Raw genomic sequence first — 25646 nt, 5'->3', positions numbered from 1 at the left:
CAGCATTTGGTAAGTCTAAGAAATGAGCATAGCAATTTTATAGTGCTGATTGTAACTTATGTTGTGCCAAAGGGTTTGTTACAGCTGATCACACATCTCAGGAGCTAAGAGGATGTGAGGGGGATGGCAGATGTCAGGGGATTCATCTTTATTAGGAGGTGGTGAACCTGCTTGTCACTTCTGAGTGACATCAGTGGCTTTGGTTTTGCTTGATGAAGGAAAGAGCCAGCGTGGACAATATTCAAGACACAATGTTCAAAGTTGCTGCTGGGATGGAAGCAAAGAAGAAATCTCTGGAGACAGGTTAGTGCTGGGACACAGGCACTATCCTGGAGGGGCCTGGGACAGGGTGTGTAACCATAGCGACCAGTGGGTCCTTTCCCCACTGTGGTCCTGGCTCGCATGCACAGGGTGTAACCGATCGCCATGTTTGGGGTCAGGAAGGAATTTTCCTCCAGGGCAGATTGGCCAGAGACCCTGGAGCTTTTTCGCCTTCCTCTGGGGCATGGAGCAGGGACCAGCCCTTAGGGCCATTTAGGAACAGACACAATAAAATCCATCAGAGAGAACTTGTCTCCCTTTGTTTTTTGAATTTTCTATAAACCTGTCCTGTGCCCCTCGGCCATGCCCGTGCTCCCAGCCCCGCAGCAGGGCAGAGTCCCTCCCAGGTGCACTGCTCCCCCATCCGTGCCAGCATGGCCCCCATGTCACTCTCCCACTCCAGCAGGGACCCAGCACAGGAGAGACCAGCCCACCGTCCCAGAGAGGGAAAAGCCGCGTGCACGGCCCCCAGGGATGGGGAGGGGACATGGCCAGGTGCACCGGTCGAGGGGAAAGCAGGAAGCCCAGCGGCACTGTCACCATGTTCCTCTCCCAGGATGCCCTGAGGGGCCAGGCCAAGGCCTTTGGTCGGCCACATCCAAGCGCTCTGCCCCGCTGCTCCGGACCTAAGATCCCCTCAAAGACGGCTCTGAAAGGGGCAGTCAGTGACCCCAGAGCAACTGTTCCACTGGCAAGGTGGGGCCACCGCTCCCTGGGCACCTGAACTGGGCTCACAGGCTAGCAGGGAATAGTCCCCCAGGGTGGGTTCCGCTCTGGCTGCCCCTCACTCCAGAGGGGGCCATCAGGCATCCAGGAAGCTCTTGCCTTCAGCTGTCCTCTGCAGTCTGCTCCAGCTGTGCCCTCCTCTCTTCTAACCCCCCCTCCAAGTCTGGCACCTCTCAGGGCGGTGCCGGGTTGGCCTGCAAGAGCTCATTTCCCCTGTATTGCCCAGCATGGGGTCCATAGATCTCATTGCAGACATTCTGGGAAATCAGGTCTCCATGATCTGCCTCAGGGGACTGGGAGCACGACCAGGGGACACAGGACAGGGTCAGTATTAGCAGCACGTGTTTGGAGGGGCCGAGAAGAGGGAGAGGGGCCAGCAACATGTTACTTCTGCATCCACTTCCTGCCCCTCCCCAATCAGCTTCCCAGCCGCACGCTGAACCTAAACCACAGGGCAATGCCCAAAACGTTGTTGTGGGGTCTCAAACCTCTATAAACCCAGCCGCCTGAAAGCCCCCGGGGCCCGATTCTCCCTGCAGGGAGACAGCATCTCCAAGGTGAAGACAATACAAGTGACTCGTACCTTGGGAAGGCAGTTGGGGGAAAATGCGATATCCTATGCAAAGATACCACGTGAACTGGTGTCACTCACAAACAGTGGTGCAGGAGGGGACCTAACACTAGAGAAGAGCAAAATGGGGAAGGCCGTGGTCCTGGTTTTGCAACAGTCTCCTCATTTCAGCTTCTATTTGGCAAAATGAACCCAAACCAAGGGTAGTGGGGCGGAAGGTCAGATCAGGGGTTTATTTTCTTGTAACCCTTCCCCACCCCACCCCTGCCACGAGATCATAGAGAGGTGGAGGGATGGTTCCGGCCCATCTCAGCCTGGCCTGAACAATGCACCACGGTCTGTACACACCCTGCCTAGGAGGAGCTGGCTGCAGGAGTATAAAACCACCAGTTAAAACCCCACATCCTAACATGTGACTGGTGATCACAGCCCCACCTACATGGAGAGGGGCAGAGCTTAACTGTGCATCCAGCTTCCACACACACACTGCATCCCCAAGCGTTAGCCAGGGTCAAACACCAGACACCAGAGAGTGGGGCTGATGGCACAAAGACACAGGACAGACAGAGGCTGGGCACCTGCAGCTCCCACTGGTTCCATGTGGCCAGTGACAGAGGGAAACTGACACATGAGTCGGGAGAGTGATGGAGACCCCAGCAGGGGAGGGGAGATCGGATTGAAGGCAGCATCTCTCACAGCCTAGGGCTACATGAGACTCCTTCGAAAGAAGGAAGCAGGAACCGTTGCATGGCCAGGCTCCTCCCCGGCTTGCCAAGGGCTCACTGCCACACCCAGGCTCTGACACAGGTTAGTCCCAAACTAGAACTAATCAAGATTGAGCTGAGAAACTCTTTCTGCATCTCAGGGGACTCTGGCAGATGCTTCCTGCCATTTCCTACCCCATCCACCTCATAGCCCCTCCCTCTCAGGAATTGCCCTCTGGCTCTGAGAGCCCCAGGTGCTGCCTGGCCCCCTTCATTTGTCCAACAGGGGTGTGGGACCTACTTCAATTCCTGGTGCCAGCCACTGAGTGACATACACCCCCCTTCAGAAAAACCTGCCTTTCCATTACGTGTGAGGCCCCCCTCTGGACTACTCTCACCACCAATCCAGAACAGACTCCATATATCATAGTCCTATAGCCATGTTCCCCAAGTGCCCCACACTCCTGAATGCCAGTCAGTGGTCAGTCTATAGAATTTCATCTTCTCCAGGGTTTCCAGGTCTCTGCACAATGTCTCTAGCTCTCCCTAAAGCTCCTGACCATCAGGATCTGACCACCCCTCTCCTCCCCCGTGGCCTGATGTTCTGCCGACAGCTGCTCCTTCTGTCATTGAACCATCAGTAACTCTATCCTGCAGACTCCAGTCACTCAGGGGCATCTCCAGTCCTCAGGATGGGAACCATAAAACAGGTGTCCCATTTCCTGTTCTGCAGAGGATCACGGCTTTCATCTTGGCCCTGGAGGTTCCACCTGGGTCCCCATACACCCTCCTCCCTACAGAGCCCTGAGCTCCGCCTGGGTCAGGGAGCCCCTTTTCATGAGCCCTGAATAAACTTCACAAGTATTAAGCAGGGTCCTCTGGAGACAGGACAGAACTGGTTTTTCAGAGACATTTTGGAAATTCAACTAATAGCCCTTTTTATTGGCCAGTCACTGCTCCTTCCTGAATTCAGCACAGGGAAAGCCCATCACTTCTGCCTCTCCCCCCACAAGAGGTACCACCAGCAGCAGCCACAAATGTCATTTGTGCTGCAGAGTCCTCCAGGGTCTCTGCTCCACAGCCTGCTTGTTGCTAAAACTCCCCTCCTACTTGGGCTGTGTCAGCCTCCCTTCAATAGCTTCTGGGGGGAGTCACATCACTCTCTGACTGGCCAACCTTAGAGCCCAAGTCAGTTAACCCCTGGCCTGTGATTGCTGCTGGGATGTAACAACCACAGGGGAGGGGAGCAGTTTCCAGGTTCAAAGTGGTGACACTTCAGCCCATAACATCACTGGGCATTTAATAGCTGTCGCCTTTGACCACAGGCAGAATTGTTGCTGGCAGATCACTACCTCCCATGACGGACACTGGAACCAGGCTCCTGCATTTTAAGATACTGATAAGTTACTGGAGATACAAGGTCCTTTTCTCCCATCAGCCTTAACACTGTCCATTTCCCAGCCTGTTACCTAGGATTAACTGCACTGTCCTACATCGCTGGGGCATTGTGAGCTCACTTGAACAGAGAAAGAATAGGGTTTGTGACCTGGGACAAGGTTTTTCTTGCTTGTATTTCACTCTTGAAATAGCAGATTTTTTTTACCCTGGTTTTGGCAGAGCACTTTGGAGGTCTGAAGAATCAGAGTGGGACAGTCTGTATCCTCAAGAGGTATTTAGGCCCCAAACTCCTGTGGAAATCCCTAGGAATTGAGACTAAATATCTTTGTGGATCTGGTCCAGTGACCTCACAATAGACCAAGCACCAAGCTGCAAGTGGTCCAGTGCTCAAATGAGGCAGGAGAGAACCCTGATCTCCAGTGGAGCTGGTCAAACTTTGTTCAAAAATTTTTCCAATGAAAGTTATTTTGTAAACAATGTCAGTGAGGTGTTGCATTTAAAATGATTTGCAGGAGAGCCAAAAAATTCAGTTTTTGAAAACTGAAAAGTTTAGGGACTTTAAATAAAAACCCAAAGAATTCACAGAAACAGTCATTTATTCCTTTAAAAGTTTGTGGAAAATATTTAATATTTTCTGACCAGGTCTACCCCCAAAGTCCCTGTACAATTTTCTTTCAGCCTCTATGCACCAATCCAGCCACTGTAACAGAATCTAACTTGCCCAGTTCAGGAGAGTTGTAGCTGTGTTGGTCCCAGGAGGAGGCACAGAAGATGCGTGAGGTAATCTCTTTTACTGAACCAAGTTCTGATGGTGGAAGAGACAAGCTTTTGAGCTTCTTGTGACCTGAGGAGCTCTGTGGCGCCTGAAAGCAGGAAACCTGGTTCAGTAAGAGATTACCTGCTTCACCCACCTTGTCTGTGTTTTACGAGTGTCAGTCACCATGGTACTGGAACTCTGGAGCTGGTAGTAGAACTCACAGCCCAGGCAATGTGTGAGCCTGGCAGCCTGAACCACAGATGTTACATGGCTCATTGCCACCATCCATTGGTGAACAGGGGAAAGAGCAGCGGACAGGGCAAGTACAGCTGGAGAACTCACTGCCCAAGCTTTCTACCTGAAACCCTCCATGACCTTTTGGGTCCTCAGCAGGACTGTACACGAGCCCCAAGTTGGTCAGATAATGTCACTGAACGGAGAGAGCAAGACTGAGGGGAACAAGGCTCCTACCTGGAGGCAAGAACTCCGCTCAGGGGTCCTGTCACCCTCTCCACAGAGGGCTTTGCAAAGAGGGGGCACGGAGGAGACTTCCCAGCAAGAGGCAGCATTGAGGGGGATCTTGGCTGAAGCTGCAGTGGAGGGAAGTGAACTCTGGTGAGGGGCCAGCACCCGTACAGCTGAGATCACTATAGTGGGGATAGGTGGGGGGAAGGGCTCACAAGAATTGACAAGGCCCTTCTCTGAGGGAAGGCTGGAAGCTGGAAGTTTCTGCTTTGGTTCTCCCCAAACTGAACTTCCTTGAAATCGCTCACCAGTCTCCAAGGTGCCACAAGTGCTTCTGTTCTCTCCAGGGAAGTTCTCACGTGCAAGGGCCGGGCAGCCGAGATCACAGCTTGACCAGCCACTGAAGACTCCTTAAGGCAGCTCAGTGGGTCACTTCTCTTCCCAGCAGGGTCTCCAGCTATTGTAAAGAAGCCCTTCCTACTGCAGAGCTGTCATCCTGAGCCTGCAGACAGGCAGAAACAGCTCAGAGATGTGAACTGCTCAGTGCATCTTAACAGAAGTGTTAATTCTGTACCAAATTGAGAATGTCTACATTAACTATTTCATTGCTGAGCATTTTAACAGCAAACCAGTGTTTTTATCTCACAAGTGAGAAAATTCCCCAATTTTAGTTTGCATTTTTAGTACTAAACTGTGCTGGACAATCACAATTAAAAAATTGAGAAACAGCATAAAAACAGTAAAATGCAACAGCACAAGGGATACTGTACTGATCTTATTAATCATTGACATAATTAAAGCCATCCCCTGTTAAAACAGCCATAGCTACTGCAAGCTCCTCAGCTTGCAGCATTTCAAAGCTCACTCCCATTTCCCCATCAAGACATTTCATACAGAACATTGCTTGTTTGAAAAAGTTTCCTTTTTGTCAGAGTGTCCACTTAAAAATGTGTCAAAGAGAAAGAACAAAAACAGTTTTCCGCAGAGTTTTTTGTGTGGAAAAATTCCCAGCATCACCAGTGACTGCCTGGTGGGCCAGGGTGACTTCGACCACCACAGGATTTATTTTTGGGGGGAGGGAGGGCAGGGGGAAGAGTGTGGCACAGAAGCCAGAGAATGGAGCAATTCTTTTAAACAGGACTGCAGTAGTATTTAATCATCATCATCATCACCCCCACCACCCCCACCTATTTATTGTCCTATTTCCTCATGAGGTCACCAAGCTTCCCCAAAGTCAGCATGTTCTTTTCCAAGGAGTGACTTGGCCAGACACTGATCTGATGCTGTCTTTAGTACAGCTCCTGCCACTCTGCTAGTACTCTGCAGCTCTTTAGCACAGCTTTTGCTTCCAGCAGTGGTGTCAGTGGGGTCTGACATAGGCCCTAGACCTCTCCCTCCACCAGCAGCCTCTGAGAAGGTTGGTGGCTAACTGGAGCCACAGGACCATGCCCTACTTCTCATGTTCAGGGTAGTCTATTGTCTACAGCTGCTGGGGATGTTGGTGGTGTTTTTGCTGCCTTGCACTCATACGATGCTCACTAGGTCACATCCAGCAAACTCTCCACAGAGGTCCTGCTGCAATATTCCCTTGTTTATAACTTTCCCATTGGCTGTAAGGAAAGGAAAATCTGGGCAGGAAGACAATGGGGAATTGGTGACACAGAAACAACTAGGGGAAGAATGGGTAGAGCCTGCCTGTGAACCTTTATGGGAACAGGCAGAGAACATTACTGAGCAGGCAGGACAAATGGCAGTGGGATTTGGACATGATCTAACCTACCTCACCCCTAGATAAGCACCTGACTCAACCTCCCTCTCCACCTCCATAGCACCTGCAGTCATGTGATCCTGGCTGACTGCCCCATCCAGTCCCCCAGTCAGACTTTGCTGGCATTCCCAGCTGCAGGTCACTCTGACAGCAGCTCATCTCTTGGTTAACACAAACACCAACCATGTGCATTGAACTGAGAGGAGTGTCCATGCTTCTGTTTGACCTGTGATCAGCGAGGCTGTGGGTGAAATCCCAGCACTATGGGAGTCAATGGCAACGTCCCCACTGACTTCAGTGGGGCTAGAACTTTACCCTGTGCTCCTTCCCCATCACAGCTGGGCACATTCACACAGCTTTCCTCTGAGTGGGTCTGAGGGGCAGGGCTGGGTTTGACTGCAGTAGGGTCTGATGGGGGTGACAGAGACCCAGGGGAAATGCCACCCCTCTGCATTACAGTGCAGGGCACAACTCAGCCTGTGTGTGAGCAGTGAGGAGCTAAACCCTGGTTTGCAAGTTCACCTGGGGCACAGGCCTTGGCCCAGCTCTCTGCACCATGGGGCATTTCACCTGGTGGGGAGCTTGTCAATATCCCTTTACTACAGGTGTTTTTTAGAAGACTCCTTCCTACAGTATCTGAATCTGATTTTCCTTCTTTGTTACCACCTGGAGCTGATTAGAAACAGCCAGGGAGCAGGGCAGGAGATTGGGAAGCTTTGGGCCAGAAGGGGAGACAACCAGAGACCAGCAAGGGAAAGAGGGAAGGGAAAGTATAACAGGGGGACACCCACCTCTCATGGGCACCCCCTGGTCAAGTGTGTCTGCAGATTTCAAATAGTATCAGGCCACACCCCCAGGAAGTCCTCCCTCCCTGGAGGGAATCATTTTCACCCACTGGGTCTCTTCTGGCCCCAGCTGGGCCTCTTAGCCATTCTGTTCCTCCTTGGGGGGGGGGTGTCAATCACAGTTCAACTGTAAGCCCAGTTCCCCAGTGCCCTATGGGAGGGGAGAGGACCCAGGCCCACCCACTACTCCAGGTCCCACCCCATGGATCCTAAGAACAGCAGCCACACACCACAGATACGTCCCTGGGCCACTTCCCCACAGCCCCAGCCTTCACCAATACTTCACCCTTACCTCAGAGGTCTTCTAGGTTCAGACCCAGCAGCTCTTCCTCACTGCCAGCCAGCACTGAGTTGTCCATGGTGCAGCCATTCCCTTTGGCCAGTCAAGATCCCCTCTACACTCCTCTAACTGTAGCAAGAAACAGACTGACACTGCAGCTGAAACTCCTTTTATATGGCCCTCCTGCGCCCTGATTGGCTGCTTACTGCAGCCATTCCCTGATTGGTCACACCCTGTACGGTCTCTCTAGGCTGCTCGGAAGACTTAGCTCCGCTGCTCCTTTCCTGGGACGGATGTGGCAGGACCCTGAGGCCTCCAGCAGGGGCCCTCTGGGCCTAGTCTGCCCCATTGCAGGAAGTAAATGGAGAGAAAAGATAGAAAAGACAGCAGAAAAAAGAAAAACACAAAAAAAAGAAAAGATCTGCTGGAAATAGCCCCAGGAAAGCGGGGATGGAAGAGGAAATAGAATAAATACAGGGAGAGAAACCAAGAGAGACAAGTGGGGAGAGCTGCAATGATTGCAGGAGGGGAAGGGTGACACACTGCTCATGGGGAAGGGTCATGTGTACGGGGGAGGGGAGAACAGCTGTTTTTTAAAGAAGCACAGAGGCAATGATGAAAGGTGACAGATTTCACTTTCTATTGTTTTTTATTGTCTGTTTCTAAGTGGCTCTAAGGGCTGGTCCCTGCTCGATGCCCCAGAGGAAGGCGAAAAACCTCCAAGCAGGGCCGGCTCTGGCTTTTTTGCCACCCCAAGCAAAAAAAAAAAAGAAGTGTGTGTGTGGGGGGGGGGAGAGGGGAACAGAGCGGCAAAGCAGGAGGGGAAAAAACCAACCAAACAAAAAAACCTGGGGCACGGCCGGAGCAGCAGGGGGGAGGGACCTGCAGCACAGCCGGAGTGGCAAAGCAGGGAAAGAAAACAAAACAAAAAACCTGGGGCATGGCCGGAGCGGCAAATCAAGGGGGAAAAAACAACAAAAAAACCCTGCCGGGCAGCCAGAGCCAGGGTGCAGGGAGACTCCCTGTGCTGCACCCAGTCTAGCGGGGAGGAAGGGGAGGGAGCCGGGGGGCAGCCAGGGCTTCAGCGGGGCGCTTGTCCCGCAGTCCTGACCACTGTGCCGCCTGCCGGGAGGGCTCCGCTCCACTCCAGTCGGCGGAGAGGGAAAACCAGGGGCTGCCCTGCCCAGTTTGCTGCAGGGCGCGTCCCTCCTACGCACTGCCACCCGCTACAGGGCGGCTGGAGCGGCAAACCAAAAAAAACAAAAAACAAAAAAAACGGCCGTGCTGCCTTAGGATTGGGCGGAATGCCGCCCCATAGAATATGCCACCCCAAGCACCAGCTTGCTCAGCTGGTGCCTGGAGCCGGCCCTGCCTCCAGGGTCTCTGGCCAATCTGCCCTGGAGGAAAATTCCTTCCTGACCCCAACCATGGCGATCAGTTTGGCCCTGTGCATGCGAGCAAGGACCAGGATGGGAAAGGACCCACTGGTCGCTATGGTGACACATCCTGCCCCAGTCACACCCTGAGGTACAGTCTGTGTCCCACTATTTGCCAGTCTCCAGTGCTTTCCTCTGAGAAGGTACAACTCACTTCCTTGCTTCCATCCTGGCAGACGGAACCAGCTGCTCTCCTTCCCCAGCAGGTGAACAGATCCGAATTTGAATCCCCCAACAGCCCTGTCAAGGTGAATGCTATTTCTTCACCAGTTCTGCCAGCAGCAGCATCGTTTCCCTACTGGCTGCTCTGACCAGCTGCACTGCTTTATCCTTGGTGGGTCCAACAGGCTCTTCCTCCATAGACAGGTATCAATCAGCCCCTTCATTAACACACAGAATACAGCCAGATAGTGCTGACCTGTGACAGTCACAACCAGCTCCACTGGTCAGTCTGGCCAGACACAACCTCTTACATAGGGTGACCAGGCAGCAAGTGTGAAAAATCGAGATGGGGGTGGAGGGCAATAGGAGCCTCTATAAGAAAAAGACCCCAAAATCGTGACTGTCCTTATAAAATCGGGACATCTGGTCACCCTAATAGCAGATGAAATTCAATGTTGACAAATGCAAAGTAATGCACATCGGAAAATATAATCCCAACTCTAAATACAAAACGATGGGGTCTAAATTAGCTGTTACCACTCAAGAAAGAGATCGTGGAGTCATTGTGGATAGTTCTCTGAAAACGTCCATTCAGTGTGCAGCAGCAATCCAAAAAGCTAACAGAATATTGGGAATTATTAAGAAAGGGATAGATAATAAGACAGAAAATATCATATTGCCTCAATCTAAATCGATGGTCTGCCCACATCTTGAATACTGTGTGAATTTGGTCATGCCAGCTCAAAAAAGACACATTAGATTTGGAAAGGGCAACAGAAATGATTAGGGGTATGGAACACCTTCCCTATGAGGAGAGATTAAAAAGACTGGGACTTTTCAGCTTGGAAAAGAGACGACTAGGGGGGTTGAAAATCATGAACATTGAATAAGGAAATGTTATATATTTCTTCAGATAACATAGAAACTAGGGGCCACCCAATGAAATTATAGGCAGCAGATTTAAAACAAACAAAAGAAAGTATTGCTTCATAGTCAACCTGTGGAACTCTTTGCAAAGGGATGTTGTGAAGGCCAAAACTATAACAAGGTTCCAAAAAGAACTAGAGAAGTTCCTGGAGGACAGGTCCATCAATGGCTATTAGCCAGAGTGGGAAGGATGCAACCCCATGTTCTGCATGGCCCTAGCCTCTGTTTGCCAGAAGCTGGGAGTGGGTGACAGGGGATGGATCACTGGGTCACCTGTTCTGTTCATTCCCTCTGGGGCACCTGGCATTGACCACTGTCAGAGGACATGACACTGGGCTAGATGGAACCATTGGTCTGACCCAGTGTGGCCGTTTTTATATAGAATCCAGGTGTAGCTGCCCCCACTAGATTCCACTCCCCTCCCAGAGCTGAGATAGAGCCCAGGAGTCCTGACGGGGTCGCTCGCTCCACAGAGTTAGTAACAAAGTACTAACAAACATTAACATTTTAAACCTAACCTGTCTCCCTTAAGTGACTTGCCACAAGATGTCATAACATGTTAGTATTAGAGCTGAGTGGATCTAATATTTATTTAATTTCCTTTCTTTTATATAGGAATTAGAGTGCCTAAGTAGCCCCTGGAATCACAATTCAAGTTGCCTCCACTTACCAAAATCTGAAATGGTGCCCCTGCTGGCTAGGTGGAGAGAAGGGCCCTGCAGCGGACAAGGCAGGTTTCCTGGGATGACTAATTGAATCTATTTCCCCATGTTAAGTATTGTCACATCTTCTATGGGCCATCTTGATTATCACTTCAAAAGTTATTTTAGTCCTGCTGATGATAGCTCATCTCAACTGATTGGCCTCTCCCTGGTTAGCCAATGATGTAATGCCAGGCTCAGTTGTCTAGTCGCATCCCAAGACTTTCAATGGCAAACCCTCCGAGACAACTGCAAACCATCGAAACCACTTGGCAGTAAAAAAGGAACCTTGCAACAGACAAGGGATCATCCTGCCTGGGAATAGAAACGAAAGACTTTTTCAGTGTAACACTGAAGGGGAGAGGCCCCCTGAATCCATTCATTGAGGAAACATCTTCCTGAATGGGGGTGTTTCATGAACGTTTGGAGCCTGGTTCCTGTGACACTAGCGAATTCTGCAACAGACTGAACTAGGGGAGTGGGGGGGGGATTATTTTGCCAGCTAGGAAAGGGAACTATTGATAAGTGTGGCCCCAGTCTGCATTTCATGATTTTGTTTTGTATTGTAACCACTGGTTTCAACTGCTCTCTTGTTTCTAGTGGACTCTGTATTCTCTCTAAAATAAACCTTCTCTTGTTTCACTGCAAGTGCTGTGTGGTTTACAGGAGCAATGATTTAAGGTGAAACTGGTCAAGTGGGATATGTTGCTCCTTTGGGGACAGAGGCTCTGGGCTTTCTGGGAGTAGCAGCATCAGGGGCTGGATATCACAGGGGATTGCTTCAAGGGGACTGGGGTGCACCTGTGAGGCAGAAGGGCCGGCCTAACCCTAGGAGAGTGCTTGAGTGGCTAACAGGCTGGGGGGTTAGGGAGCTGACCCCAGCCACAGCAGCAAGGCTCCCTCTGGCTACAGGGTGACTCACAGTCCTGGGTACCCCAAGAAAATCACAGGCAGCTAAACCCCAGACTTAAGCGCCAGGTTCAATTCCTCCATTTGCTTGTGGGGGAGAAAGGATTTGCACAAGGGTCTCCCACCTCCCAGGACAGGTTTCCTAACCACTGGGCTAAGGGATAGTCTGATGGAGGAGCCCTCGGTTTCAGCTGTCGTAAGCTGGATCAACACCAAATCACTGGAGCAGGGGGACTGGGCCCTGGATTTCCCACCTCCCAGTTCAGTCCCTACCCACCAGGCTTCACAGTCACGCTCTATCTGGCCCAATGACCCCTCAAGCTGTGACTTGGAGTGGGGGGAGGAACAGGGAAGGGATGCAGTGAGGTTCTGCACGCTGAGAAGGAAGTGCTGCAAGACACAGCCAAGCAGAGGGACGGTTTATGTCGTCTCCGGTCCAGAGATTGAGCGAGAGGGGAGGAGAGTGGAGGCTGGCAGCTCGCACTGGAGATGGTAGGTCTAGCACCTTCTTCTACCCGGGGACGTGGCTGGCTTCACCTGCGCAGTGTTTAGGGAGGAGTGAGGCAGGCAGAGGAGCTGCTGCTCACAAGGGAGAGCTACAAGCTGGCTCCTTAGCAACAGCCCCCACCCACCGCCCCAGACACCTCTGAGTGTGGGGACAGGGGACAGTGCCAGGAACAGAGACCCCAAATGGCCCCCAGAGCAGGACCCTGCACGGGCAACAGGGACGATGCCCTGACAGTGCCCCACAGACCCCTGCAGAAGGAAACTCCAGGTGGTGAGGGGGGTTGAGTTCTGTCCTGTGCTCAACTCTCCAAGATTAATTGAAATGAGACCACCCAGCTTCAACCAGCAGAGCCCCACTGCCCAGCCCTGAGCTGTCAGGGGAGCCCCCTCCCCCCCACTGCCCAGCCCTGAGCTGTCAGGGGAGCCACCCCACCCCACCACCCAGCCCTGAGCTGTCAGGGGAGCCCCCCACCCCACTGGCCAGTCCTGAGCTGTCAGGGGAGCCCCCTCCTGCCCCCATCACCCAGCCTTGAGTTGCCAAGGGAGCCCCACCACTGCCCAGCCCTGAGCTGAGGCGAGCCCCCTCATGCACCCACACCCAGCCCTGAGTGGCCAGGGAGAGAACCCCTCCCCACCCCCCAGCCCAGCCCTGAGCGGATAAGGAGAGCCCCCACTCCCACTGCTGTGCAATTGGGCTTTCACCCAGTCACCTGGGCTGGGAGGCTCTCTCTCCCCCAGCACACCCATGAATATCCCCTGCACATCAGCTCCAGAGCCTGACCTGGGAAGCAGAGCTAAAGGTTAAAAACTGCATGGGGGGGGCCTCTTCCCCGCTTTCCCCTTCCCTTCCTTTCTGCCGTCCCTCCAGAGCTCCTACACTAATGACTTTACTGAATGCTGCCAATGGCTCCCTGGGGCCCCCAATTCCAGCCAGGTGGCTGGGACAGCCGGGCTTTGTGGGGTCACTGGGAAGAGAATAGCAGCAACCCCAGCATGAGGACTGGTTGGGAAAGTGGAGATGGGAGCCAGCCAGCCACCCCCGGGAAGCTGAGACCCGGCTGAGAGGAGCAGCCAGCACTGCAGCCCTTGCCACACCACCACCCTAGCCTAACCGGTTCAGAGCCCCCCTCCGTTCCCCCAGATCTCTGGGCAAGGCTGGGCTCAGCCCCTGTTGGGAAGATGCCAGAGGGTTCTGCATTGTGTTTTACACCCACACGCTGCCTCTCACAGCCCCGGTCTACAGGAACTAATCAGAGATCGTGTCTGTGTCAGCTCAGTGTGTCCAATATGCCTGGAGCTGCCTGCTGGGAAGCACAGAGGGGTTTATGGACATGTTTTTCTGACCCCCAGGGCAGCGCCGGAGGACTCTGCTCCAGACCAAGGGCTTGGGGATGTGGCTGGAATGGCGCCCGACTCCTGTGCTTTGCCGCCATTAGCTGGGGTGAGTCTTCCTGCAGCTCTTTGGTGGCCTGCCGCTGACCCTGCCAGGGGAGAATTCACAGACTATCCCTGGGAAAGCCCTGGGAGGGGAGTGGTGTTGTGGTACCATCAGTTACTCCTGCTCTGCCCAGGCCAGGGGCCGGTGAACTCCTCTGCACAGGCATGGTCCAGGCCAGGTCTCTCCTCTGCAAGTGCCTCCCTGGGCCTGCTGACTGCACTGGGAATGTCTGGATCTAGGGGTGAAAGTAACTTAAAGGACTTACCGGTACGCCAGAGTCCTCAGCTGGGGGTGTGGCCTCAACCAAAAGAGGCAGGTCCTTTAAATACCCGGGCCCTTTAAATGAAAATTTAAAGGCCCCGGAGGTACCAGCTGCAGAGGCGGTTAATCTCAAAGTGTTTTGGCTTCAGGGGTTTTAAAGAAAACATTGCACTGAATTTTTGTTTGATCCTGGGAAAAGTGTGTTTCTTCACATTTCTCATCATCAAAACTTAATCTTTCCCCCAAATTTCCCCTTTGCACAGATAAGCAATAGCCCAATAAGCAAAAATGTTGGAAAATTCTCAGCAACTGAAAAGCCAAGGGTTAGAATGGAAACCTTTCGGCATCCTTAACTGTAGGTGTCCCTGCTCTGACTATTATCAATTTGCCTCCCAGTCGGGCCTAAAGGTTCCAGTTGGGACTCTGTCTAACTGGACAGTCTGGGAAGGCCAGGTTAGTGGAATGTGAGTATCCCTGGACCTTACCTGTTACCAGTGTGGAGAATTGTGACAGTGAAGGAAATGTTCCTGTGTATGTTAAGGGTAATGACTTGCCTGTGAAGGGAGCTACCCCAATCTCCAAGCAATGGTCCCTGAACAGCCATGTGTGCTAGGACAAGGGAAAGGATATCCCAAGCCGTTTGTCTGTTAAAGGGGACTGTTTCTCCAGTTCTTTTCTGTTTGTAGAGCAGACAGAAGAAGTCTTTGAAGTCTATAAAAAGCCAGTAGCTGTGCCTAGTAGGGGCAAAAAGGAATTGTTTCCATGGGCTCATAAGGGCCATTGTTAATAGTAAACAGTCTCTCTTCTGAGGAAAGTGTGTTGGTGCCTAGTGGCCAAAGTGTTTCAAATGAAAATGAATCCACTGAATTTGCTTTGAAAAAATCCATGGTGGGGAGCTTTGAGGAGATTTCAGGTGGAATAAAAATTGTTAGGGAGTTTAAACAGCACTATAAGCTTAACCAGCTTGTCGGGGACAAAATGGTGTTGGGACAGGACTGTCTCCATGTTGATTCTTTGAGTAAACAGTCTGCATCTCTGGTTCAGAGGGAAGACTGCAGAGCTGAATCTGCAGAGCAGGAGGACAGCTGTGCAGTGCATCCCTCGAGAATATAGGGATGGCAGGTAAACTCTGAACTCTAGATATTTTGGATATGACTTATAGTCTCTTAGTGGACGTGACATCGATTCCCTGTAGAAGCAGAGGCTGGTAATGGAAGGAGAAAAGAACCTTGAGTCTAACATGCTAGTGAAAATGGATGGTGTCTCTTTAAGACTGTGCACCTGACCGCCCCTTCCCTCCTCCGCCTGCATCTTGTGTCATCACTTGCACCTGTGCAAAGGAAAGAAAGCAGAATTGCTTTATTTTACACACACTTTGCACAGTATAATTGACTGCACAAGGTGCAGCAGAATAATGGCCTGTGTTTCTGGCTTTCATAGATTTTAAGGACTGGCAGGGATCAGTATGAACATCTACACTGACCTTCTGCATAACACAGGACACAGAATCTCGCTTAGTAATTCCTGCATCAAGCCCAGAACTTCTTTGAGCTAAATCACATTAGAAGCAAGAAGGTGACCAAGGACAGGGTAGGCCCGTTATTCAACGGGGCGGGGAGGGCGGGAAACAGTAACAGAAAGTGTGGAAATGGCAGAAGTGCTAAATGACTTTTTTGTTTCAGTTTTCACCAAAAAGGTTAGTAGTGATTGGACGTCTCACAAAGTGAATGCCAGTGAAAATGAGGAAGGATCTGAGACGAAAATAGGGAAAGAACAAGTTAAAAATTTCTTATCTAAGTTAGATGTCTTCAAGTCACCAGGGTCTGATGAAATACACCCTAGACTGGGGAGGTATCTGAGCCATTGGCGATTATCTTCAAAAAGTCATGGAAGAGGGGAGAGATTCCAGAGGACTGGAAAAGGGCAAATCTAGTGCCCATCTATGAAAAGGGAAATAAGGACAATTTGGGGAATTACAGGCCAATCAGTTTAACTTCAGTTCCCAGAAAGATAATGGAGCAAATAATTAAGCAATCAATTTGCAAATACCTAGAAGATAATAAGGTGATAAGTAACAGTCAGTGTGGATTTGCCAAGAACAAATCATGTCAAACCAACCTAATAGCTTTCTTTGACAGGTTAGCAAGACTTGTGAATAGGGGAGAAGCAGTAGATGTGGTATCTCTGGGCTTGGGCTTTTGATATTGTCTTGCAAGACCTTCTCATAAACAAACTAGGGAAATTCAACCTAGATGAAGCTACTAGAAGGCGGGTGCATAACTGATTGGAAAACCATTCCCAGAGAATATCAGAGGGGTAGCCGTGTTAGTCTGGATCTGTAAATGCAGCAAAGATTCCTGTGGCACCTGATAGACTAACAGACATATTGGAGCATGAGCTTTTGTGGGTGAATTCCCACTTCGTCAGATGCAAGATTCCCAGAGAGTAGTTATTATCAGTTGTTCATAGTCAAGGTACAAGACCATATTAAGTGGGGTCTCACAGGGATCAGTTCTGTTCAATATTTTCAACAACGATTTAAATAATGGCATAGAGAGTACACTTATACAGTTTGCAGATGATACCAAGCTCGGAGGGGTTGCACATGCTTTGGAGAATAGGATCAAAATTCAAACTGATGTGGACGAACTGGAGAAATAGGATGAAATTCAGTAAGGACACGTAGGAAGGAACAATCAGTTGCACACATACAAAATGGGAAATGACTGCCTAGGAAGGAGCACTGCAGAAAGGGATCTGGGGATCATAGTGGATTACCAACTAAATATGAGTCAACAGTGTAACATTGTTGCAAAAAAAAGCACAAATATTCTGGGATGTATTAGCAGGAGTGTTGTAAGCAAGACACGAGAAGTCATTCTTCTGCTCTACTCCGAGCTGATTAGGCCTCAACTGGAGTATTGTTTCCAGTTCTGGGCACTGCATTTCAGGAAAGATGTGGACAAACTAGAGAAAGTCCAGAGAAGAGCAACAAAAAATGATTAAAGGTTTAGAAAACATGACCTATGAGGGAAGATTGAAAAATATTGGCTTTGTTTAGTTTGGACAAGAGAAGACTGAGGGGGGACATGATAACAGTTTTCAAGTACATAAAAGATTGTTACAAGGAGGAGGGAGAAAAATTGTCGTCCTTAACCTCTGGGGATAGAACAAGAAGCAATGGGCTTAAATTACAGCAAGGGCAGTATAGGTTGGATATACTATAGGTTGGAAAAAGTTCACTGGGGATTTTTAAGAGCAGGCTGGACAAGCACCTGCCAGGGCTGGTCTGGTTATTACTTAGTCCTGCCTTGAGGGCAGAGCACTGGAGTAGGTGACCTATTCTATTGAAGTCCCTTCCAGTCCTGTGCTTTGATGATTCTATACCATTCAATACAGATGTACTTAGCCCTGCCATGAGTGCAGGGGACTGGACTAGGTCCTTTCCAGTCCTACAAGTCTATATTCTATGTTGATTAAAAAACAGCACCATACAAAATCAGAATATCAGAGGCCTTAGAGAAGTCTAAGGGTTAGTCTACACTCGATGTTGCTGCGCCAGTGTCGCATGTGTGGTGAAGATGCTCTATGCCGACGGGAGAGCACTCTCCCATTGGCACTATAAATACACCTCCATGAGAGGCAGCAGCTGTGTCTGCGCGAGAAGCTCTTCCGCCGACATAGCGCTGTCCACACCAGTGCTTAGGTCAGTAAGTGGTAGTGTGTACAAGCCCTAAGTGTATTATGTCGACAGTTACCTTTATCAACCAAATTCATCATCAAAAAATATATCAAGTTTGCTTGCCTGGGATTAAACTCAGACTAACCAGCTGTTAGTTTTCCAGGTCACCCTGTTTACCCTTTTAAAATACTGGCACAACATTAGCTTTTGTTCCTCTTCTCTGGAAAATCCCCATTGTGCAAAGAGTTATTAAAAATGAAATGGTTCAGCAAGCTCCTCGGCCAATTCGTTTATATGCTTTTGGGTGCAAGTTATCCAGTCCTGCAGAATAAAAAAAGTTTACCTGTAACATTTCTAGTTTACATCCTGCCTATACTGATGGAATAGAAAGTATTTCATCCCCTGCACTCATGGAATAAGACAGAAATACATCGTCCTGCTCTTTGTTCTGTAGAGTGTTGTGCTGGTTAGCAGCACTGCTTAATAAAAAATAATAATAATATTGGGGGCAGGCAGTGGGGTCTAGTGCACAGGCGGGGGCAGCGCTTCCAGGGGCTCTAACCACCCCAAAATTTGTCTTAGCCCTGTTGCAGCAGCTGCCACTCTCCAGCTGCTCAGCTCTGAAGGCAGAGTGGAGAGAGCAGAGGCTGCTGGGAGGCCCCCAGCTCCAGCAGCAGCAGAGAAATAAACCTGGGCAGAGGACTGGGGTACCTGAGAACAGCCCCTGTCAGCAGCCAACACCTCCACTGCCCGATCCCGGCCTCTGACTTGGCCATGGAGAAGGGCTACAAAGAGGGGTGGAGCCTTGTGGCAATGGGGGGCTCAGCCCCCCAATTTTCTGTCTGGCCCATCTCAGCCCCCCCTACTGGGAAGAGACTGGTGGGGACCCTGTGCCTAGGGAATAAGGAAACTCCCTCTCTACAGCATCTCTTGGTCTTCTCCCACCCTGAGCCAGTGAGCTCCTCAGGGCAGGGACTGGCTCTGACAGTACGTACCGGGCCTGACACATGGGGCTGGACTAGTGGCTGAGGACTCGAGGTGCAGTGGGAATAAGTATAAATAACAACAACGATGATCATTGTCTTTTCCTTCCATCTCGTGTTTTCCTCACATCAATTTCCCTTTTTGTCTATTTTACTTCCCCTTTCCTTAGGCCCCTACAATTTTCTATCCCTCTCCCCTGCTTTCTCGTCCTGCCACCTTCCTTTTGTCTTGTGCCTCCCATCTCTGTCGCCCTTCTTTGACCCCCCACAAGTCTTTGGTTGGCCCATTGCTGTTGAGATTTGCCTCCCTGGAGCAGACATTCCACTGTGGGGCCTGCAGGCCCAATTCCCTGCATCTGGGCTTCTCTCTAGACCCCTAGGAGCCACCCAGTGCTCTCTGGCTGGCACTTAGGGAGAGGCCCCTGGAGCCCGGAATGAAGCGCCGGGAGCCCTGGCTCGGACAGGGAGCCTAGCAGACAGCAAGAGCCCCTAGAGACCTGGCACTGCCACAGAGTGGGGAACCCATCTGCCCTGAGACTTGACTCCCTGAGCTGGGGGTCATGGGACATAAGAATGGCCAGACTGGGTGAGACCACACAGGGCTTTAGGCCCTTCAATCCAACATCTGGGGGCCATGAAGATCCTCAAACCCCTGCTCAGCTGCCGCCTGGCCCTGGAGGTGCTGAAGTTTCCAGCAGTAAAACCAGTGCTAAAGACTTGCTGACACTCTCTCGCTATGCTGTAAGCACAGCCCTGCCCAGAATAACGGTTGCACCTGATCCTCACTCCTCTGCCATTGCCAGCAGAAGTGCATCATGTCTCAGAACTGCCCATTCCACGTCCTTCAGTGAATCCCATTTTTCTGTAATGAAGGAGAATTGGCCACCCTCTCTCTTGCCCTGCATTGGGCTGGTGGAGGGAAATAGGTCTCAAGAAGGTTTTGAATGTGAGGAATTTGGCAGGCGTCAGGCATACACAAGGTTCGGGTAAGAAGTCACATTGTTGGAGGGGGTTTGTCTAGACTGAAGCTTCTGGGGTTACCTGCTCACTAAACACAGCAGAAAAGACTTGACATGCACGAAAGAGCTCTATATGGGGCCAAACGAAAGAACATCAGATTAAACTCTTAACAAGCAGGGGAAACTAAACAGCAGGGCTGGAGAGATTCATTTTGTACATCTGCCCTTGTCTGCTGGCACATGGAACAATTTCTCAATGAAGGTGCCATCATCTGTGTTTTTCTTTCTGCAGAAATTAGGGAGAGGCAGGCTGGAGCCAGTGGGGCAGGCCGGCTAACAGTGCCAGCAGGGCCTGTGCAAACTGCCCAGTCTGAGCCCTCCCCACTCACCGCTCTGAACTTCATGCCGTGACCTGCAGCAGGGAGTTCCTGCTCGTGCACTTGGCTTCCTTGTAGAGAAATGGAAACATTCTGCAGTGGATCATTTGCAAACAATTTTGTTTGATTTAATTCTTCCTCCTGTTGCAAGAATTTCATAAAGTGACACTGAACTTTGTGTTTCAGGAGCTGCAGAAAATACTGCTGCTGTCATTGTGGTGAATCAGACACCCCCTTCTATCCGTGCAAAGGAAGGGTCAGAGTTCACCATCGAGTGTACATTCAACACAAGCAATAATTCAATTAAGTGGTTTATTGAATGGAATAAAACCAGAAACAATGTAACAGCCAAGGTGAACAATGTAACAGATCGAATCATATTCTCAGCAGATCCAGAAAAGAGGTCTCTTTCCCTCACTGTGAAGAAAGCCGACATCACTGATTCTGGAACCTACGTATGTGGGGTTGGGAGCAAAGATGGGACATATCCTGGGACTGGAACCCAAGTGACCATTGATGGTAAATACCAGCATTTCCTTCTCTGTTCTACAAACTCCTTCGGGGGAGCTCAGGACACTGGCCTGGTTCCAGGGAGCTGGGGCAGGTGGTGCTGGGGGAGGTGGAGCAGCACAAAGTGTAAAGGGCAGAGCTGTGGGCAAAACTGGGGCACATTCTGTGGTACGCACAATGGTCCTGATCCTGCATTGCACTGATTTCTGTGGGGGGGTTGGCTGCATAAGGAATGCAGGGTCAAGCCCCAGATATTCAACAACTGTTTTGAGATGGGGTGTGAGGGGTGGTTTCTAACTGGCTAAGCCTGTGAGCCCTTTCACGCAACTTCAGAGACAAGGTGGGTGAGGGAATATCTTCCACTGGACCAACTTCTGTTGGTAAGAGAGAAAGAGAGACAAGCTTTCCAGCTTACACAGGGCTCTTCTTCAGCTCTTGGAAACTTAGATCTCATCTACACTACAGACCTATGTCGCCATAACTACGTTGCTCCCAGGTGTGAACAATCCACACCTCCGAGCGACCTACTTCGTTACACCGACCGAACCTCCTGTGTGGACAGTGGTGCAGCTGGGCTGATGCAGTATTTTAAGTACAGATGTGCCCTTACTCAGAGTGTCACCGGTAAATACAAGGTACAACAGCCGGTTTAGCATAAGTAGTTAACACCTATTTCAAGGGACCATTCAAGGCAGGGTGGCCCGTTAACACTTCTGCAGTCATAGGACAAAAAAAGGGGGTTAGGGGGTTACAGATTGTTGTAATAAGCCATAAATCCAGTGTCTCTGTTCAGTCCATGATTTTTAGAGTCTAGCAGAGTTACGAATTTAAGCTCCCAGGCTCGTCTTTTGAAAGCGTTGTGCAGGCTTCCTTTGAGGATGAGGACCACTCTGTACCTGACCTGTGAGACGTGTTCCCCACAGGAGACAGGGTGGTTTTGTCTTTTATCATTTCCCTGTGTGAGTTCATTCAAGAGCACAGCGATTGTCTGGTTTCACCCACATCGTTGTTATTGGGGCATTTAGTGCGCTGGGTGAGGTACCCCACAGGTTGTGATAGGCTTGTGTAGGATCCGTGGATCTTGAAAGGTGAGTTGTGGGGAGTGTTGATCATTGTAGCAGTGGATCTATGTCTGCAGATTTTGCATCTGTTGTTCTGGCAGGATCTGGTGCTGCTTTGAGTTGGTGTGTCCTGGTCTGTGGGCAGCTTGCTTCTGATGATGCCCTTGGAGAGGCTGGGGGGTTGTTTGAAGGTCAGAAGTGGGGGATCAGGAAAGACGTGTTTCAGGATGTGGTCCCCATGGAGTATGGGTCATAGCTGTTTGATGATACCCCGTAGGGGTTCCAGTGTAGTGTGGTAGGTAGCAATTGATGTGCAGTCAGAGGAGGTTTTATTTCTGAATTCAAGCATGTTCTCTCAGGGTATTTGGACAGGCCACTCCATGATGCAATCTACTTCTCTAGTAGAATGTCCTTGTTTGGTGCAGGCAGTTTTGAGTGTGTTAAGGTGTGTATCCCAGACTGCCTCCTAGGAGCGTATTCTGAGCTATCTGAATGCCTGGGTGCTGGCTGGTGAGTCTTGCCCACAAGCTCAGGGTTTAACTGATCACCATATTTGGGGTCGGGAAGGAATTTTCCTCCAGGGCAGATTGGCAGAGTCCCTGGGGGTTTTTTCGCCTTCCTCTGCAGCATGGGGCAAGGGTCACTTGCTGGAGGATTCTCTGCACCTTAAAGTCTTTAAACCACGATTTGAGGACTTCAATGGCTCAGACACAGGTTTGTTACAGGAGTGAGTGGGTGAGATTCTGTAGCCTGTGTTGTGCAGGAGGTCAGACTAGATGATCATAATGGTCTCTTCTGACCTTAAAGTCTATGATTACAGATATCTTAGTTGTTTGGCATGGTTACTGGGTTTATGACATGAGGTGTGGTGATCTGTGGGTTTCTTGTCTAGGGTTGTCTGTAGGGTTCCATTGTCGAAGCGGAGGGTGGTGTCCAGGAAGTTGATGCTAGTGTGGGAGTGTTCCCCAGAGAGTTTAATGGGTGAATTTAATGTTGAATTTGTGGTGGAAATCTGTGTGGTAGTTTAAGCATTGTATTGTGTTGTGGTGCTGGGAGTACGTCTCACAGACCTGAGGATGAGCTCTATGGAGCTCGAAAGCTCATCCCTCTCACCAACAGAAGTTGGTCCAATAATAGATATTACCTCACCCACCTTGTCTCTCTAATATCCGGGAACTGACACAGCTACAGTGCACTCAACGTGATGGCGTTTCTCTTTGTCTGTGACAATAATTTGGAACACCACAGCCCATCACTTCCAAAATTTCTGGGAGTATTGAAGGCATCACTGGGCAGAACTCTGTTGATATTGGGGGAATCAGAAAACCCAAAGGGGAAAAGTGGGGGACACATGCAGTGCCTGCTCCCTGTTTAGCAGAGTAACAGCTTGGAGCAAAGCCAGCTCTGCAACTGTCTAACTCAAAGAACCAGTTTGTAGCACCAATTAACACTTTCCAGTAGAAAAACATTCCTCTCTCATCTCTGCTCCTTCCCCCAGTAGAGTGTAACATGCTGACACTCTGGCTGTCCCAGGCAGAAAGAGGAGAACTAATAACAGTGGGGAAGGGAGGAGGGGAAGGCTCACGGAGCCCCTGGCATGGGGAGGATGGGGGACCTGATCTGGGGACAATGCTGGAATGAGGGTACAGCCAAAGCCCTGAGCATGCAGGGAGAATGGGGGCCCTGGAAGGGTGGAAAGGGAGAGAATTAGGGCACAGAGAGCTCCTGGCTTGGGGCAGAATTGGGGACTGTAGCATGGGGGGGAAGAAATGGGACACACACAGAGCTCCTGGCACAAGGGTGGGGGTTAGGGAGTCCCTGAAATGGAGGGGGATGGGAGGTGGCACCCAAGGACCTTGTGGGGACAGAGGGATGCAAAGAGTCCCTGGTGCATGCAATGTGCTTGACCCACCGAATCAACAAGACGTGGGCATCCCTCTAGTTTAGCCCCCGAATAGTCCAACCCAAACCCACAACGGGTTGAGCAGAGTCACGATGAAGTTGTTTGCTCAGTAATAGGTTATTATTAAGTTTTGCTTTGCAATAGTGCTCAGAGGCCTCAACCAACATGTTGGGCCCACTGCACTAGGCCCTGTACACTAGAGCTGGTGGTTTCAGTTTGTGAGACGTTTCGTTATTTCAGAACTGGCTTCATTCCAAACCCAGACGGACAAGGACTGCACCAGGGCCAGGGACCCGAGGGCTTCCAGAGTCCCAGACGCCAGTTACCAGCTGCCTGCTCAGGAGCAGAGTAGCCTGGGGAGTCACTGACCCAGGCCTCTAGGAGCCCTGGGATCTCCAGCCCAGGGCAGTCTGCATGGCAGAGCTACCCCAGAGCTGCACCCCTGGAAGCTGGTCCTGGAACTACCAGGCTTTCAGCTCCATGGCAGGGACACTGGAAGCGCCGGGAGCCCTGGCTCGGACAGGGAGCCTAGCAGACAGCAAGAGCCCCTAGAGACCTGGCACTGCCACAGAGTGGGGAACCCATCTGCCCTGAGACTTGACTCCCTGAGCTGGGGGTCATGGGACATAAGAATGGCCAGACTGGGTGAGACCACACAGGGCTTTACGCCCTTCAATCCAACATCTGGGGGCCATGAAGATCCTCAAACCCCTGCTCAGCTGCCGCCTGGCCCTGGAGGTGCTGAAGTTTCCAGCAGTAAAACCAGTGCTAAAGACTTGCTGACACTCTCTCGCTATGCTGTAAGCACAGCCCTGCCCAGAATAACGGTTGCACCTGATCCTCACTCCTCTGCCATTGCCAGCAGAAGTGCATCATGTCTCAGAACTGCCCATTCCACGTCCTTCAGTGAATCCCATTTTTCTGTAATGAAGGAGAATTGGCCACCCTCTCTCTTGCCCTGCATTGGGCTGGTGGAGGGAAATAGGTCTCAAGAAGGTTTTGAATGTGAGGAATTTGGCAGGCGTCAGGCGTACACAAGGTTCGGGTAAGAAGTCACATTGTTGGAGGGGGTTTGTCTAGACTGAAGCTTCTGGGGTTACCTGCTCACTAAACACAGCAGAAAAGACTTGACATGCACGAAAGAGCTCTATATGGGGCCAAACGAAAGAACATCAGATTAAACTCTTAACAAGCAGGGGAAACTAAACAGCAGGGCTGGAGAGATTCATTTTGTACATCTGCCCTTGTCTGCTGGCACATGGAACAATTTCTCAATGAAGGTGCCATCATCTGTGTTTTTCTTTCTGCAGAAATTACAGACCTGATGGTGAATCAAACTCCAACCAGTGTCAGTGATTTAGAAGGCTCAGAACTTACCATGAATTGTACATTCAAGACAGTCAATAACCACAGCACCATGTATGTGCGATGGTATAACTATGGGACCGAGGAACTAAAGCAAGAGCTGGTGAAGGAGAGCGAGGTGATCACAACGCTGCATTTGGCCAATGGGTTTGCCTCTCTCACTTTGAAGAATGTGAATTCATCTAATACAGGAACCTACGTGTGTGAGGTGGGGATCACAGCAAGGAACCTCTCTGTGTCAGGAGCTGGAACCCAGGTGACCATCAGTAAGTGTCAGCAGCCTCATACGTGCTTCCTACTATGAGATCCAGATACTATCAGCTTCCTACAGAGCAATGGAGCAGGAGCAGGGAAAGCCGTGCTGAGAGCAGTGCTTAGTCTGTGCCAGGCTTGGCAATCCATAGCCCCGGCACTCCTGGGCAGGGCATAAAAGGCATCTGGAGCAACACTTGGTGCACCTGAGAATCTGTTCCTCCTTTCTACATATCATATATACTCAATCATAAATGAACTGGCTTATAAGGTGACCCCCCCCCAAGATGGATAAGTAAAAATGGAAAAAATTTATAACCCATTCATAAGCCGACCCTATAATTCAGGGGTCAGCAAACTTTGGCTCCCAGGCCATCA

The 25646-nt window shown here is 50.6% G+C and overlaps 1 protein-coding gene and 1 long non-coding RNA gene across 2 annotated transcripts; one reads left to right on the top strand and one right to left on the bottom strand.

Annotated features, from left to right (window-relative positions):
• Nucleotides 1–4383: 4383 nt before the first annotated feature.
• Nucleotides 4384–7965, bottom strand: LOC123349459. The gene is made up of 3 exons (XR_006573553.1): nucleotides 7848–7965; nucleotides 5251–5444; nucleotides 4384–4583 (listed from the first exon to the last, which is right to left on the bottom strand). It is a non-coding gene; the product is annotated as an uncharacterized LOC123349459 (long non-coding RNA).
• A 4452-nt stretch (nucleotides 7966–12417) lies between these two features.
• Nucleotides 12418–25320, top strand: LOC123349455 (cell surface A33 antigen-like). The gene is made up of 4 exons (XM_044987561.1): nucleotides 12418–12462; nucleotides 13828–13918; nucleotides 20364–20696; nucleotides 24962–25320. Exons 1-4 carry the CDS (start codon nucleotides 12460–12462, stop codon nucleotides 25318–25320), a joined length of 786 nt encoding a protein of 261 aa, XP_044843496.1. The 5' UTR covers nucleotides 12418–12459.
• The last annotated feature ends 326 nt before the right edge of the window (nucleotides 25321–25646 follow it).

Source organism: Mauremys mutica, chromosome 14 (genome assembly GCF_020497125.1).
Source record: "Mauremys mutica isolate MM-2020 ecotype Southern chromosome 14, ASM2049712v1, whole genome shotgun sequence".
Classification (NCBI taxonomy): domain Eukaryota; kingdom Metazoa; phylum Chordata; order Testudines; family Geoemydidae; genus Mauremys; species Mauremys mutica.
This window is presented reverse-complemented; position numbering and strand designations above follow the sequence as displayed.